General features: G+C 39.9%; 1 protein-coding gene across 3 annotated transcripts in view; it reads left to right on the top strand.

Moving 5' to 3' along the window:
• SGPL1 (sphingosine-1-phosphate lyase 1) overlaps window positions 1-16,238 on the top strand; it is a 50,186-nt gene that overhangs the window by 15,989 nt on the left and 17,959 nt on the right. For all 3 annotated transcript variants that reach the window (XM_084752294.1, XM_084752295.1, XM_084752296.1), the window contains exons 3-5: window positions 5,322-5,487; window positions 11,121-11,188; window positions 13,894-14,041. In XM_084752294.1, the coding sequence (XP_084608420.1) occupies window positions 5,322-5,487; window positions 11,121-11,188; window positions 13,894-14,041 (382 nt within the window). The remainder of the gene's footprint in view (window positions 1-5,321; window positions 5,488-11,120; window positions 11,189-13,893; window positions 14,042-16,238) is intronic.

The following is a 16,238-nucleotide window of genomic DNA, read 5'->3' as shown; positions in this document are numbered from 1 at the left end:
GTTTGTAGAAATTTAGCATGAAGCCAGAAGTGATTTCTGTGACCACTTAGTTGCTTACACAAAAAAATTGTCATGACCTATTTTAATTTGTAATTATTCTGTCTTTAAAGATAGAAAATTTACAGGATTCCCATTGTCCTCCTAATAATCAACACAGTTGGGCCTAGAGAGATGACCAAGGGCTAAGAATACAAGCTGCTTTTTTTTTTTTGGTTTTCGGGTTTTGGTTTTTTCAAGACAAGGTCTCTCTGTGTTAGCCTTGGCTGTCCTGGACTCACTTTGTAGACCAGGTTGGCCTCGAACTCAGAGTGATCCGCCTGCCTCAGCCTCCCTGAGTGCTGGGATTACAGATGTGTGCTGCTGTGCCTGGCACAAGCTGCTCTTATAGAGGACCCTTGTTCAGTTCCCAGCACCCACATTACACACACACACACACACACACACACACACACACACACACGAAAATTAAAAATAATTAGAAGAAAAGAATTGGCACAGTCACCAAGAAAGTATGTTCTTGCTGAGTTATATTTTGTAATTGAGTTAATGAGGATTGTCTTTATACTATAATTTTAAGGTGTTTGAACATTTGTTTTTCATTACCTGCTTCTTTGCTTTGTCCCTAATGTTCTGTTATTTTTCATTCAGTGCCATGAAGAATTGGCCACTGTCATCATAGCACCTTTGATATTGCTAACATGTAATTTCTATGTGAATGAGGAATTAGTACTGCCACTTAAAACTGTTTAATTCTTTGCTTTGATCACAGCTTTGAACGAGTTGTCTTTAGTAGAAAAAATAGCATCCCTTTGATGGTGACAGACTCCTCTGGTCTTTCCCAATTTTTTGCTGGAATTGCCATTGCTTTGTAGGATTGAAGTTGTTGATAGCAACAGTGGACTCTGGGGAATAGATACCTGTTGTAGATAAGCTGTTTCCATGGATAGCCCTCAGGGAACCTAAAACTTGCCTAATGTTAATTGCTTTTTATTAGTCTAATTACTAAAGGTATTGTTTTAATCCATTTGGGATGCTGTAATGTAATGCCTTAAACAGAGTGGCTTATAAACAACAGCTTCTTTGACAGTTTAGGAAGCTGAGAAATCTAAGATCAACATAAATGGAGGCCCCACTTCTAGAAGGTAGCACCGAAAAGAGGGTTCATACAAGGGGTTTCTAAACAGCTGTGACTTCACTGAGAAGGAGCAGGCGCACTCTCTGGGGTCTGTCTCTTGTAAGGGTGCTAATTGTACTCATGGAGGCTTCTCTGTGACTTCATAACCTCTGAGGGTTCCTACCTCCTGTTAACACTAGCTGGAGGCTTTGATGTCAGCAGAAGTTTGTGGGGGAACGTAAGCAGTTAGTCTGTAGCAGGTTCAAGAAAGACTTGTTAAGTGCCTGTTCTGTTGTGTGAGCCTTCATGTTCTTAGCACAATAATAGATACCCAAGAGGAGCAGAACTCAAAAGCAGTACCATCCTTTTTTCAAAACACCTTCTACATCTTTAGTTTTCCTTTTCTTCTAGTTCTGTCGTTGTTAGTGGTATACTAATCACTTAACTAATGATGACTTGAAAATTTGGGATTATTTATATTATTTATTCTCACTCCATAATTTTTCACAGCCAAAAAGTTTGTTCTGTTTCCTTTCTGTTACTGTGATAAAACACTGATCAAAGGCATCTTAGGAGAGGAAAGGAAGTCAGGGCCTGAACTTCATGCAGGAGCCATGGAGGAATGCTGCTTGTTGGCTCAGTCACAGGTTCAAGCTTAGTCAGCCCAGTGCACCCAAGAACACCTCCTCAGGGAATAGTGCCACCACGCTCTGAGCCCTCCTACATCAACTAAGAGTCAAGACAGTTCCCCACAGACATAGCCATAGGCCAATCGGAACTAGCAATCCCTCATTTGAGACTCCCTCCTTACGTGACTAAACTGTGTCAGGTTGACAGATGTAGCTAACTATGACAGTCACTAACTCCAGTTTCCTTTAGAAATATCTTTCAAATTTGGATTACTAAACTGAGTATGGTGGCTTAAATCTATAGTCACAGCATGTAGAGGCTGAATCATTAGGATCACTGCTCGTTCAAGGCTATCTTGGGCCATGTAGTGCATTCTTGGACAGCCTGGGCTATAGTGTTGAGATCTTGTCTTTAAAACAAAACAAAAACCACCCCAATTTTTCTTTTTCTTTCTTTCTTTTTTTTTTTTAAGAGAGAAACATTTGTTTAGGGTTATGGCTTCGGAGGGGTAGAGTCCATCATGGTGGGAGAAGGCATACACATGTGGTAGCAGGAGTTAGCTCATCTCATTTTTTTTTTTAATCTGGACATAGGAAGCGCAAATCAAAAATATGTATTTTTTCTTATCCTATCTACAGTGTTATATCACTTAAGGGCAAGCCCAGTTCAGTTTTCTATTGCCCTTTCAGCAATCACTCAACTGACCTATTTGTTGCTGATGTCTGTCTACTCTTACTCATCTTCACCAAATAATCTTTAAGCAAAAGATTTCTCTTATGCTCAACAATTTATGTCTAGCTTTTAAAAAATTATCCTGATTTGTTTCCTTTTACTCAATATTATTTTCTATAGGTTTTTCTTTATAAAAATATCGATATTTTAAATATTTCAACATGAGTACATAAAATGTGTTATAGTTTAACCATTCTCTATTTGTGGACATTTACATTTCTTGAGTTTTTCTTTTGCTCTTACAAAGAACATTTGAAATGAACACACCTAGGGCCAGGTGTGGTGGCGCACGCCTTTAATCCTAGCACTTGGGAGGCAGAGGCAGGTAGATCTTTGTGAGTTTTGAGGCCAGTCTGGTCTACAAGCCAGGACAACCACGGCTACACAGAAAAACCCTGTCTCAAAAACAACAAACAAACAAACAACAACAACAAACAACAAAAAGGAAATGAACACACTTAAACGCTTCTCTCTGTGAACATGATAGAGGTTTATAGATTCACCAAAGTGATATTTCTGTAGGATTTACAGTGTTAGTAGATGCCATATACTTGATTTACAAAAACTTCTTATTGATTTATAATTTTACTTGTCATGCTTTTTCTCTAAGCCTGTTATGATATATTTATTACTGTATCCTTACTGAGAAAGGGTTTCACGATGTAGACTAGGCTGGGAACTCAAATTTAGGATCCTTCTATCCTGTCTCATCCTCCAAATTCCAGGATTATAGGTATGGCATGCCTTCATGCCTAACTTCCAAGCCCATTTTAAATATCCTCTCTACCTCAGTTCTCTGCTTGACTCATCCCTTTCCCTCAATTACTCAATCCACAGTTGTATTCAGTGCAGATTGTGTGCCAGGTACCTGCTATATGGTAGGAACCCAGCACTGACTAAGACAGAAATAGTCCCTGTTCTGTGTAGTTTCACTCTTAGCACATTGTAAGAACTTGTATTATTCCTGGGTTCTTTTTATGTATTTTCAGCTGCTATACTGTCTTCCTGGTATATTTTTTCTTTATTTCTTTTTTCTTTTTTTAAACTTCCTATAGAATTTTCTCTTTCTAACTATACATTTACATTTACCCATATGCTTCCTCCAGTTTAAGTGCCATAAAAATATTTAGTGCGTAAATAATAAACTGCCCAATAAACTAAGTTTTACATTGTGGCTTAGTAAATAAGGATAAGAACAGGTCTTCAAGAAAACAAACAAACAACAACAACAAAAACAGGCTTAGATGTGCACACCTGTAATCCCAGCACCTGGGGAGGCAGAGACAGGCTGATCTCTGTGACTGTGAGGCCAGCCTTGTCTGTAAATCGAGTCCAGGACAGCCAAGGCTATATGGAGAAACCCTGCCTGGAAAACCCAAAGAAGAAGAAGAAGAAAAGGAAGAAGAAGAAAAGAAAGAAGACGAACAAGTCTTAAAGGTCAGGGAGATAAGAAGTAGATGAGTAGACTGCAAGGCAGGTTGTGATAAGCCTATCACAAATCAATTCTTCACAGAAACTTAAAGGGAGAGATGAATTCTCAAGAGTGAGATCTCCTGGCCAGACTTGGTAGCTCATTTCTGTAATCCCACTATTTGGGAAGTTGAGGCAAGAGGATTTAAGTTTGAGACCTGCTTTGGCTATAAAATGAATTCAAGACTAGCCTGGCAACTTAGCCATACCTTGTCTCAAAATTAAAAGCAAAGAAGGGCTTAGGATGTAGCTGGACCTGGCGTGCATAAAGGAGGTCCTAGTGTTAATCTCAGAGAGATTTTGGTAAATTTACAGATGAGATTTTTTTTCAGTTTGTTTGTTTGTTTTTGTTTTTTGAAACAGTGGTTTTTTTTTGTTTTTGTTTTTTATGTAGCCTTGGCTGTCCTAGACTCTTTGTAGACCAGGCTGGCCTCAAAACTCATGCAGATCTGCCTGCCTCTGCCTCCCGAATGCTGGGATTAAAGGTGTGCGCCACCATGCCTGGCTGCAGGTGGGATTTTTGTTGTTGATGTTGTTTTTTGCCAGATACTATGTGGGATAAAATAAAATACTGTGAATATTGTGCCAGACTTCGAGTGGGTAAGTGAGTTTTTAGAGTAGGATTAGACAGCAGTAACCTCATAGTCAAATTTGTCTCTATGAACCAAGAATGATTTTAGCTTTTTTTTTTTTTTTTGTCCTTTTAGAGACAGAGTCTCATTATGTAGTCCAGGCCTCAGACTTGTGGTCATGCTTCAGTGCTGCGATTATTTGCAGGAATCACCTCACATGCTTGAGTTTTACATTTTCAGATTATTGGGAAAAAAGAATATTTTGTGGCTTAGGAATTCTATGAAATTCAGATTTCAGTGTGCATACAGTTGTGTAGGAACCCAGCCGCATTACTTAGCATACTGTCTGTACATTGTGCTGCAGCACCAGAGCTGAGTAGCTGTACCAGAATCAGTTCACAGCACCTAAAATGGTCACAGTCTGGATCCACCCAGAACAACTTTGTTTATGGCTCGGGTAGAGCAGAGAAAAAGTGGCACTCACATTGAGAACTGGTTTAAGAGAGGAACTGTTAGGAGTACTAGCAATGAGATAAAGGTGACAGATCACACTGACTTGATCAAGATTAATTCCTTATTTTGCAAACTAAGCAGATCAAAAGTTGTGTCAGAGTCCACATTGTACTGTTAGGTCAGAGCAGCTGGTGTAGAAACTTTGAGCGCTGTAGCCCATGATAAGATTATTGCTGAGGTGGGGCCTCGTCGTAAGTAACAGCCTTGCCCTGGTGAGAGTTGAAGAACAAACTTAAGAACAGACTTCCTTCCTCTGAATGTAATGCTTGTTTTTCCTTTTAAATTTCTAGAAGGACTTTGAACCTTACTTGGAGATTTTGGAAGCATATTCCACAAAAGCCAAGAATTACGTGAATGGGTATTGCACCAAATACGAGCCCTGGCAGCTCATTGCGTGGACTGTCCTGTGTACTCTGCTGGTAGTCTGGGCGCACGGGCTTATCTTCCAGCCAGAGAGTAAGTATACCACCCCTTCCATCATGATAGACTGGAGCGTCACTCATGGCTGATGGGTTGGAAGCATGTCTTTTGGTTTCATTCTGCCTTTTAAAATCTATTTTGATGGGAAATAGACCCTGATTTATGAATTATGAAATTCTGTTAGGACTTTTGGGTGCTATTACTGTTTATGGTTTTGTGGATTTTTTTTTCATTTGTAGTTTGCATAAGAACTCCTTAGATATTAGTAACTATAAAGATTCGCAAATGTCTCAGAGTATAGCTTACACATTTTTTCAGTACTAGTTTCTTCCTAGAATATAATTGTGCTATTTGAGATTCCCAGAGTAGAAATGTATTGCATTCATTAGTGGCCTTTCTTTGCATTAAAGATTTAGGAGCAGGCTCGAAGAGCTACCACCTGACTGCCAACTGGGCCCTGGGAGAATCTGCATAAGGAATGTGTGGCCCTTCGTCCTTTAGAGTTAACTTCTGTTAAAGGACAGTGGTAGTGACTTGTCAGGTGGACAGAAGAGAAACAGCACCATTTCTCAGTGGCCGCTGAGGATAATACCTTTCAGTGATTGGCTTGACCTTCTGAAGGTGTAAACAGGTCCTACGTGCCCAATTCTTCTCCACCTAGACCTCTATGTGACTGACCATTGCCCTTTGAGTTATTTTCTCCCCACAGGCTGTGCTCGGGAGGCTGTTTGATTATATTTACATCAGTGCTATTTTGTAATGCTCCCTGGGCTCTCCCCACACTTACTGATATCTTAAGAACTTCCTTGGCAGAAGACACAAACAACTAATCATTTTCATTTATTTGATATTCCTCCATTGCTTCACGACCTTAATGACATCTGTTGGGGGCACATTAACTAACTTTTTTTTTTTTTTTTTTTTTTGGCTTTTCTTTCCAGTTCCCCAGTCAGTTTAGAAGCTAGATGTTTTTTATCTTTTTGGGGCGAGCTGGGGTGGGGATTGGGTTGAGACAGGGTTTCTCTGTGTCGCCCTGTCTGGAACTTTCTCTATAGTCCAGGCTGGCCTCAAACTCAGAGATCTACCTGCTTATGCCTCCCAAGTGTTAGGATTAAAGGTGTGCACCACTATTGCCACCGCTGGTTTTTAATCATTTATTTATTTACTTGTTTATTTATTATATACATTGGTGTTTTGACTGCATGTATGTCTGTGTGAGAGTGTCAGATTCCCTGAAACAGTAGTTAACAGACAGTTGCAAGCTGCCATGTAGGTGCTGGGAATTGAACCCAGGTCCTTTGGAAGAGCAGTCAGTGGCGCCATCTCTCCAGCCCAAGTTTTTATCTTCTTATCATACAGCCACTGAGCTATTGTAGCATTGTAGTTACAGCAAACTAAATCTTGCAAAATGTGACAACTAATAGGCAAGTTCCACTGCTTTAGAGCTTTTTAATTTAAAGTAGAAGTGAGACATGATTGTCTAGTCTAAAATTATAGTCTATTGCAGCTTTAAAACGCTGTCTTCAGGTTCTGTTCCTCATTCTTGGCTGGTTTTCTCCCACATTGTTAATGAGACTGGTCTGTCATTTCAGCTCATGGTTTCCATGTGCCTATAGCCTTAGTTGTCCTTTCAGGTGTATTCCTTACTAGAAAGTGTTTCACTCAGTGAGCAAGGATTCATATCTTCTCTATCTCCCCCTCCTCTCCCTCCCTCGTGACTTCCCCTCCCCTCCCCCATCTCATCTGTCTTGTCTTGTTTTGTTTCAAGATGAGGTATGGTCTCACTATGTAGAATAGGCTTGTTTATTGAGTGGTCCTCCTGTCTCTACCTCTTGAATGTTAGGTTATACAGGTGTGTATCACCATATCTGGCTTTTTTTTTTCTTTTTTCTTTTTTCCTGTGATACATATACATACATGTTGCCTTTTAAATTTTATTTTATATTTTATGTGTATGGGGGTTTTGCCTACATATATGTTTTGCACCACATTCCTTATATTACCCTTTTAAGCTTGGGAAGGGACACATGCTGGGATCAAACATTGGGCCTTGTGCATGCCCAGGAAGTATTCTACCACTGAAATATATATAAATATATATATACTCCAGCCTCTCATTTCACTCATTTTAAAGTATACAGTTTAGTAGCATTTACATTTAATTAATATTCACATTATTGTATAATCTCTACCTTCAGAATTTCCTCTTAGTTTAAATTGAGCTTTTAACAAATAAACAATTTCTGAGCCAGGTATGGTACAAGTTTGAACTCCTAGCCCTTAGAAAGCTAAGGTAGAAGGATTGTTTGAAGCCAGCCTGAATAATATTGACCCTGTCTCAAAACCCAAGAAAAGTCACCATTTTCATTTTCCCTAATCTCCAAAATCACCATTCTGTGTACGTCTCCTTTTAAGATTAGAGCTGTTGACGTTCTTACTTATTTGTTACAATTAGTATTAACTTTAGGTATTTACTTCTTTAAATTAAAACTTTTATTTAACTGAAAATATTATTTACAATGTGCTATTATGAAGTATGTATGCATTGCTTAGTGGCTAAGCTGAGCTAGTTAACATTCATTACCTCTGTGTTTTCTGTGGTTAGATATTTCAGTTGTCAGCTGGCTGTGCCATTCAGTTTGGTGAACTTGTAGCAGAAACACAAGCTGGTGCTTGCTTACTTGCTGACCCTGGGCATTCCATTTGAAAACTACCAAAACCACTATATTTTAGTAAGATATGCTATATAAGTCTTTGTAGGTTGAACGCCAAGCTCCCTTGTTCAATTACATCTTCACTAGTTTTCTGTTTTCAGTAGTTTCTTTTACTGCCTGAACTTGGTTGTCCTGGAACTTGCTCTGTAGACCAGGCTAACATTCAGCTAAGATATCTTCTTGCCTCTGTCTCTTGCATGCTGGGATAAAAAGAGTGTACCAACATGGCTGGACCTAAACTGTTCTTTAATTCCTTTTCACAAGATGGAAACTTAACTGGGTGGGATCTTGCCCTGAGGTCACCAGCCCCTTTATTCCATTTAATACCTTTAATATGTTTATCTCCGTGAACACAGGATTTAGCTCGTCCTGGTGCCCCTTTCTCCTTGAACTACATTTTGTATTTTTCCTTGTTGAGCTTGTTCCTTTTCATCAAAACGCTCTACATAAGAGTGAACACTAATAACCATATAACAGAGTCTATACTAGGCTGTTTTAAGATCATTGCAGTGAATCTTAATCTCTTCTCTCTAGCCTCAGGCAGACTCTTTGGACAAGGATAAAAAGCAGCTGCATTTTTCACCAAAATATTACAAGAACAGTCTCTAGGCCACATATTAACATTCTTCTCCTCTGAAACCTTTTGAGCCAGGTGCCCCCCCCCCCCGCTCCCCCAGTTCAAATTACCCTCAGCACCACTGTTTTTCATGCTTCTACTAGAATGCCCATTAAACAATGCTTAAAGGGGCTGGGAAGATGGCTCAGAGGTTAAGAGCACTGACTGCTCCTCCAAAGGTCCTGAGTTCAAATCCCAGCAACCATATGGTGGCTCACAACCGTCTATAATGTGATGTCATGCCCTTTTCTGGCCTGCAGGTGTACATGCAGGCAGAATATTGTATACTTAATAAATAAATAAATCTTTAAAAAACAACAAAACAATGCTTAAAATGTTCAGCTGCTTTTCTAATCCAGAGTTGTAAAGTCAACATTCTTCCAAACAAAAGCATGGCCAGGCCTATCACAGAAATACCCTAGTCCCTGGTACCAACTTCTGTCTTAGTTAGGGTTTTATTGTTATGAAGAGACACCATGACCATGGCAGCTTATAAAGAAAAATGTTTAATTAGGGCTGGTTTACAGTTTCAGAGGTTTAGTCCATTATCATCATGGCAGGAAATGTGGAGGCGTACAGGCAGACATGATGCTAGAGAAGGAGCTGAGAGTTCTGCATCTTAATCTGCAAGCAATAGAAGAAGACGGTGTGCCACACTGGGTACAGCTTGATCATAGGAGACCTCAAAGCCCACCCCGACAATGACACACTTCTTCCAACAAGGCCACACTTCCTAATAGTGCCACTTCCTAAGGGCCAAACATTCAAACATGAGTCTATGGGGGCCATTCCTGCTCAAACCAGGGTTTACAGTGTTGATCGGATACAGTAGTAGAAGAACAGTGCCACCTAAGCAAGCAGAGTAAAACAAAGATGCAGGCAGGCCTTGATGAGTGTCAGCTGAGGGAGTAAACATACCCATGTGTCACCACAGTTAGGAGTTGCCTTACCTAGATCTCTTAGGAATGTAACAAAGGTTCATATTCAGTGCATGCCTCAGATAAAAGCTAATCTAGGATCTCCTAGGCTCACCTGGATAATAAAATAATCTCTACCGTGCATTTGAAGCAGTGTAGAGTCCTGGGAGTCCTTGGCTACTCTCACTGCTCTGAACTGTGCCTTGAACAAATCCTCATTCTCTGATCCTCGTTTGCCTTTTAGCCTCTAAAGCCTTCTAGCCCAGCCTTACAATGCGGCTGCCAGTGTCAGTCCATGTATTCACATGAATGGACAAGTGGCCTTCCAACATGTTGACTTATAACTATTATAGTTGATGGGATCAGAATTCTTTGCCCTTTGTAACTGCCTGAAAGTGGACCCTGATGTCCATGATTTTCAGGTTCCTTTTCAGTCTAAAAAATGTCCTCAGGGCCAGTGTTGTTTGACAGACTGGAGTATAGGTCCTAAAAGAAAGCATGTGTTGGCCATGTACTTTGGGGATGGAAAGTCATCTGGATATTTGTAAACCTTGGGCAGGTCAGGAGCTCTGGAATCTGTTTATCATTTGACTGGCAATTCTGCTTCTGGGAATTTATTCCATTATATGCTTGTATGTGTGCAGTATGATATGTATTAAAAGGTTATTTATTTTGAGCATGGTTGGTAACAGCCAAAATTAAGATGAGCTTATGTATCCTTCAGTGAGGTTAGATTATGAAACATTTCTTTAATGGAATACACGTGTGCATGCACAGTGGCACATACATGAACATGGGCACACATCTTCTCATACCTTACACACACAGAGACAGGAACAAATGAGGGAATAATAATCTTTACTATTTCTAAATGGAAAAGCAAGGTCTAGTACAGTGGTTTGCTATATTACCTCTTCAGTAAAAGAAATAAATGAGAATTTATCTTTACTGTTACTGGTAAATACAACAAACTCAGGCTGGGCCTGATGGTACATGCCTTTAATCTCAGCACTCCGGGAGGCAGAAGTAGGTGGATCACTGTGAGTTCGAGGCCAGCCTAGTCTACAAAGTGAGTCCAGGATAGCCAAAGCTACACAGAGAAACCCTGTCTCAAAAAACAAAATAAAAAAAACCCCCAACAAACTCTGCAAGTGTATGCTGGAAGCAAAGGCCTTATGTAAAGGCAGGATGAGATATGGGTGGAAGAAAAGAAGGACGAAGAAACATTATCACATGTGTCTGTTGAAAAATTGGGCCACATAAATATATTACTTAAAAATTAAAATATTTTTATCAAAAATGAAAGAAAATTTCCCCCTAGAGGAAGTGAGGTTGTAAGAGATAACTGAATAATTGCTGTCTGTGGACTAGTAGGCTATATCCATGGAACTTCATGTGACTAATAAAACTTTTTTCGTGCAGGTTTATGGTTACGGTTTAAAAAGAAATTGTTTAAGCTCATCAGGAAGATGCCACTTATTGGACGCAAGGTGGGTGCAGTCTGTGAGGGTCTTTGGGGTGTGACTTCTTTCTCTTGTTAGATCAACATTCTTGAGGAAGAGGAGTGATTTTTGTCTGCCAGACTTGGTCACTTGACTCCCCTACAGCAGATGTGGCTTAAAATGTTGGAAAGGCCAAATTTGAGAACACTTTCTCCAACATATTTGGCCAAAGGAGAGATGAGAAGTCTTCTAAGGAACAACTTGGCAGAACCAGATAGTAAACATTTTTGACTCTGCAGGCCCAGACAAGAAGAGGTTAGGCAGGGACTGAACCTGCCTATGTTTCAGAGAAACTATGAGCCTCTGCCAAGAATTCCCTGATCCCAGGGTTGGAAATTTAAAGAGATAATAGCTGTTTTCTTGCTCTTTGCCTCCTCTTTACAATAGAGCTGCTTTCTTCACTGTGTCCTCTTTGCTATCACACAGGGATAAGATATTTCTCCTCAGGGCTGGGTATTTTATCAAGGGGAAGATAAGCAGGACAGGCTCTTCACAAGATGTAAGAAAGGCCTTTGAATCCTGAGTCTCTCCAAAGCCCCAGTGCCCTGCCTGTCTCTCACCTTTTCTCCAGCTTTTCCTAGCTTTACTTTCTTTTAGGTTTTCCTACATCTTTGACTCTGAGTCTCTCCACCTTTCTCCTTCAGTTTTAAGATGGATTTGATTTGACTGATTGATTGGTTGATTTTGTAGAGTTTTTAATAAAATCAAACACCTCTCTGCCACTGAGCCACATTCCCAGAGAAACATTCCTTCTTTGATGGTGGTAGTAGTGGTAACTGGGAATTGAATCTAGTACCTCACCAATTCTAGGCAGGCACTTGACTACTGGAATGCAGAAAAATGTTCCTTTTGTTGAGGTTTGGTGGTGATGGTGTTAGTGGTGGTGATAGTTATCAAACATGCTAGGCAAGCAGTCTACTGCTAAGCTGCATTCCTAGCCCCTTGAAAGTTGTGAGACAAACAAATGCTAGGATTTCAGAACCTATTCTAATTTTTTTGAAATTACAGAATTGAAGATCCTTAGAGGCCATATAAGTACCTTCACTTTTCAAAAACAAATTCTGAGGCTTAGAGACAAGTGTTTGTGTGTGTATGAATGTGCATTTAGGCATCATTATATACTGAACACATGTTTATTGAGTACTTTCTCAGTCCTAGTTCTTTTTACTATTGTGCTAGGGATACAGTGTTGAACAGCACCAAGTCCTTCCTCTTGTGGAACTTTCATCTTAGTAGAAGAAACAGAAAACAAACATTTAACAATTGCATTTAAAATAAATTTTATAATGTAATAGAAGTAAAAATTGGGAATGCTATGTTTTTTAATATACTTCCCAATGGGCCTTCCCCCCCCCCACCTTTGTCTACTTTCCTTTCTTTTGTTTTTGTTTTTGTTTTTTAGAGACAGGTCTCTCTGTGTTAGCCTTAGCTGTCCTAGACTCACTTTGCAGACCAAGCTAACCTCGAACTCACAGCCATCTACCTGCCTCTGCCTCCTGAGTGCTGGTATTAAAGATGTCTGCCACCACACCCAGCTTATTTGCCCTTAAAACAGCATGATCTATGCAGGAACACTCAGCTTTCACAGTTTGTTCCTGTCGCATGATCCTTATGCATGTAGCATGATCTTCTATCACCTCTGTGTCCATGTATTCCTGAACAGAATGTGGACTCTGCTACCTGCAGTGCTGACATATGTTAAAGTCACTTTCCTGTGGCTTCACTGAGAGCTACATATAATAAGATGCTCTTGTATTCTACTCATCCATGGCCTGGACGGAGAAGAATGGGGATAGCTGATGTGAGATATTGGACATCAAGATTGATTGTAACACAAAGCCTTTCTCTCCATATTCAATCACCCAGGAGTCCCCAAAGTAGCAGCTCCTGCCATTTTGTGTCCATAACTTGCTTTGTTTCTCTCCTGAACACCATTGTAGTCTTTTCTGTCTCTCTTGGTAAAAGTAAATGTCGTGAGACCAGGGCTTTTTATTTATTTTTTTTAACTGTTGTACCATAGGTTTTTGTTTTTTAATGACTATCTCAAGCCTGTATTAGTAGTTCAGCAAGTATTTGTTGAGCAAATAAGTAAGTAAACAAATGAAAGAAATGGCTCAGAAAGTGTAGCTGTGAGGATGGAAAAGAATCATAGTTGATAAGTTACATGGCAGAAAGAACTATGGGTCAAGCATCCTGTAGCGCCTTAAGGAGATGTAGTGTAATCATCCTGGCACTCCTTAAGTCTGTCTGGTTATCTGGGAGCTGTGTAGATCTCCTTACTTAAGCTATTTTGCCAATATCTGTTGAGTTTACTCATCAATTGCACAACACTCAGGATCCCCTTTTATTGTAGCTTGGACAGTTTCATGACTGTCAAACACAGTATTGCTGTGATTGCTGACACAGCCCTCAGGCTAGTTCTGACTTCAGCCTGTTGAAACCTAGTGCAGTGTACAGCCTGGAAAGGGGAAACTTACTGGCTTTTTAAATTTCTAAGAGTTATTGCACACTCTGGCTGGATAAACAGATAAAATGTTCATTTTCCTTTAAAAAAAAAGTCTAAACTGTTTAATTTAGTAGCACCTATGCAGTGCCTGGTGTTGAGCCATTGATTCTGCCTTAGAGGTGGCCTTTCTGTCTGTGTATTTCACTCTTTTTCCCATCTAGTTAACTTTTTTCCTTTGTCCTTGGAGATCCAAGAAGAGCTGAATAAGGCCAAGAAGGATGTCATCAAGCACATGCCATTTCTGAAGGTGAACAAGGAGTATGTGAAAACTCTGCCTGCTCAGGGTCTGAGCACAGCTGAGGTTCTGGAGAGACTCAGGGAGTACAGCTCTATGGGTAAGCCTTGGCCCTGGGTGCTGCCTTTGTCCTTATCATTGGCTAATGTTGGCACAGGCCAAGGATCACTTGGCACTTACTTGTGCAGGATGACCTATTTTCTACTTCAAAGACCAAATTTCATATTGTAGATGAAATAGAGATTTATGTCAAAATTATGGTATCTGTCTCAAGGCACAGAAGGCGGTAAAAATATGAACAGAAAGTTGGGTGTAAAAGCGTCTGCCTGTAATTCCAGTACTTGGAAGATTGAGATAAAAGAATTGCCTCATGACCAAGACAGCTTAGGTCATTAATTACCAGGCCAGATAGGGCTTATGTGGGTGCTGTTTCAAAATAGACGGGCAAAACTTAAAAAGTCAACAATGATGAACACAGGAAGTAGATAAGGAGGCGGGGACCGGAGCGATGACGGGCGCTGAAGAGGACTGGCTGTTACCCAGAGGCCTGGGTTCAGGTCTCAGAACCCACCAGTGGCTCACAGCCATCTACAGTTCTAGTTCCAGAGGATCTAGCTCCCTCTTCTGGCCTCCCTGGCATGAGGCATGCACATGGGTGCATAGACGTACATGCAGGCAAAACACCCATACACATAAAAAAAATTAATTGGAAAAAAGAGGAAATAGGTAGAGGGGTGGATAACTAGATGACTGGTCTGTACGAGTACGTATCTGTCTACACCTACTGAGCTATACAAGTGTCTATTGATCTTCTGTATGCATTGGCATATACTATATAACCTCATGTTCAAGAGCATGACCTGGGAATCACTCATTTCACAAATACCTAAATTTTCAACTTTAATAGGGAGAGATATTTACCTTGTGTGTGCTCCAGTTTATCCTTACAATCTCTACTTCTCTAAAAGTCTGATTAAGAGATGAAAGGAAATCATACATGAAAATGTATAGTACCTAGTACATATCATATAATAGTTGTTTAATAAATGTTAAGTATTACTGCTGCTATTAGATCTTCTTGCTGCCTTCCCAATGAGCTTGGGTTGCAAGATGTGTCACCATGACCAGTTTATGCAACTCTGGCATTGAACTTATGACCCAGTGCATGCTAGTCAAGTACTTGCCAGCTAGGCAACTTCTCCCTCCAAATAAGCTTTTTAGTTTGACATCTTAATTTATAAGCAAATAGCAAAAATGTTATAGTAATTTCATCTGTGCCCCTCTTCTTGTAAAGCATGTTACATTTGTCAAAACTAGAAAAATAACATTGGTATAGCACTATGAACTAGGAACAAATTCTGTTTCATCTTTTTTTTTTTTTTCTTCTCTGAGACAGGGTTTTTCTGTGTAGCCTTGGCTGTCCTGGACTTCTGTACAGACCAGACTGGCCTCGAACTCACAGTGATCCACCTGCCTCTGCCTCCCCAGTGCTGGGATTAAAGGCATGCGCTACCACACCTGACTAGTATTTCATTGTTATTATTATTATTATTATTATTTTTTACTCATACCTATTTTCTATTCTAGGGCTCAATTCAGATTACATTTTAACAAACAGCTTTTAAAATTTCTAACTGACGTGTGGATTTCTTTTTTAAAATATTTATTTGTTTATTTCGTACATAGTACTTTGTCTGCATGTACAGGCACCAGATCTTAATATAGATGGTTGTGAGCTACCATGTTGTTGCTGGGAATTGAACTCAGGACCTTTGGAAGAACAAGCAGAGCTTTTATCCTCTGAGCCATCTCTTCAGCCCATGTGTGGATTTCTTGATATCATATAGTACAGAATTAGATATGGTTTGGGACAAGTATTTCTAACCTGTAGCCTATGGGAACACGTTTCCCAAAATAGCTGTGAATGAAGCGCAACAGGTTTGTAGATGATAGTGCCTTATTATAATGTTAAAAGGTTGGTCACTTCTGTTCTAAGATATGATGATAAGGAGCAGGGGTTATAAACCCTGGGACCTGTATAGCCAAGACTTCCATGTTTTTAAGGGCATGTTGTTACCATCTTTCCTTTGGTCTTGTTTTTTTTTTTTTTTTTTTTGGTTTTTTTTTTTTGGTTTTGTTTTTTAATGCCATGACCCATTTGGAATGGTGAAAGGGCAGGATGCGAAGCTGTGTATCCTGTCTATCCTTAGGTGTGGTTGCCACAGGCCAGAAGACATGTGTGGTACATAGCCATGTCCTGTAAGAAAAGAATGAGACTCAGACTGGAAAGCACACAT

Source organism: Acomys minous (genome assembly GCF_964271855.1).
Source record: "Acomys minous genome assembly, chromosome: 13".
Classification (NCBI taxonomy): domain Eukaryota; kingdom Metazoa; phylum Chordata; class Mammalia; order Rodentia; family Muridae; genus Acomys; species Acomys minous.
This window is presented reverse-complemented; position numbering and strand designations above follow the sequence as displayed.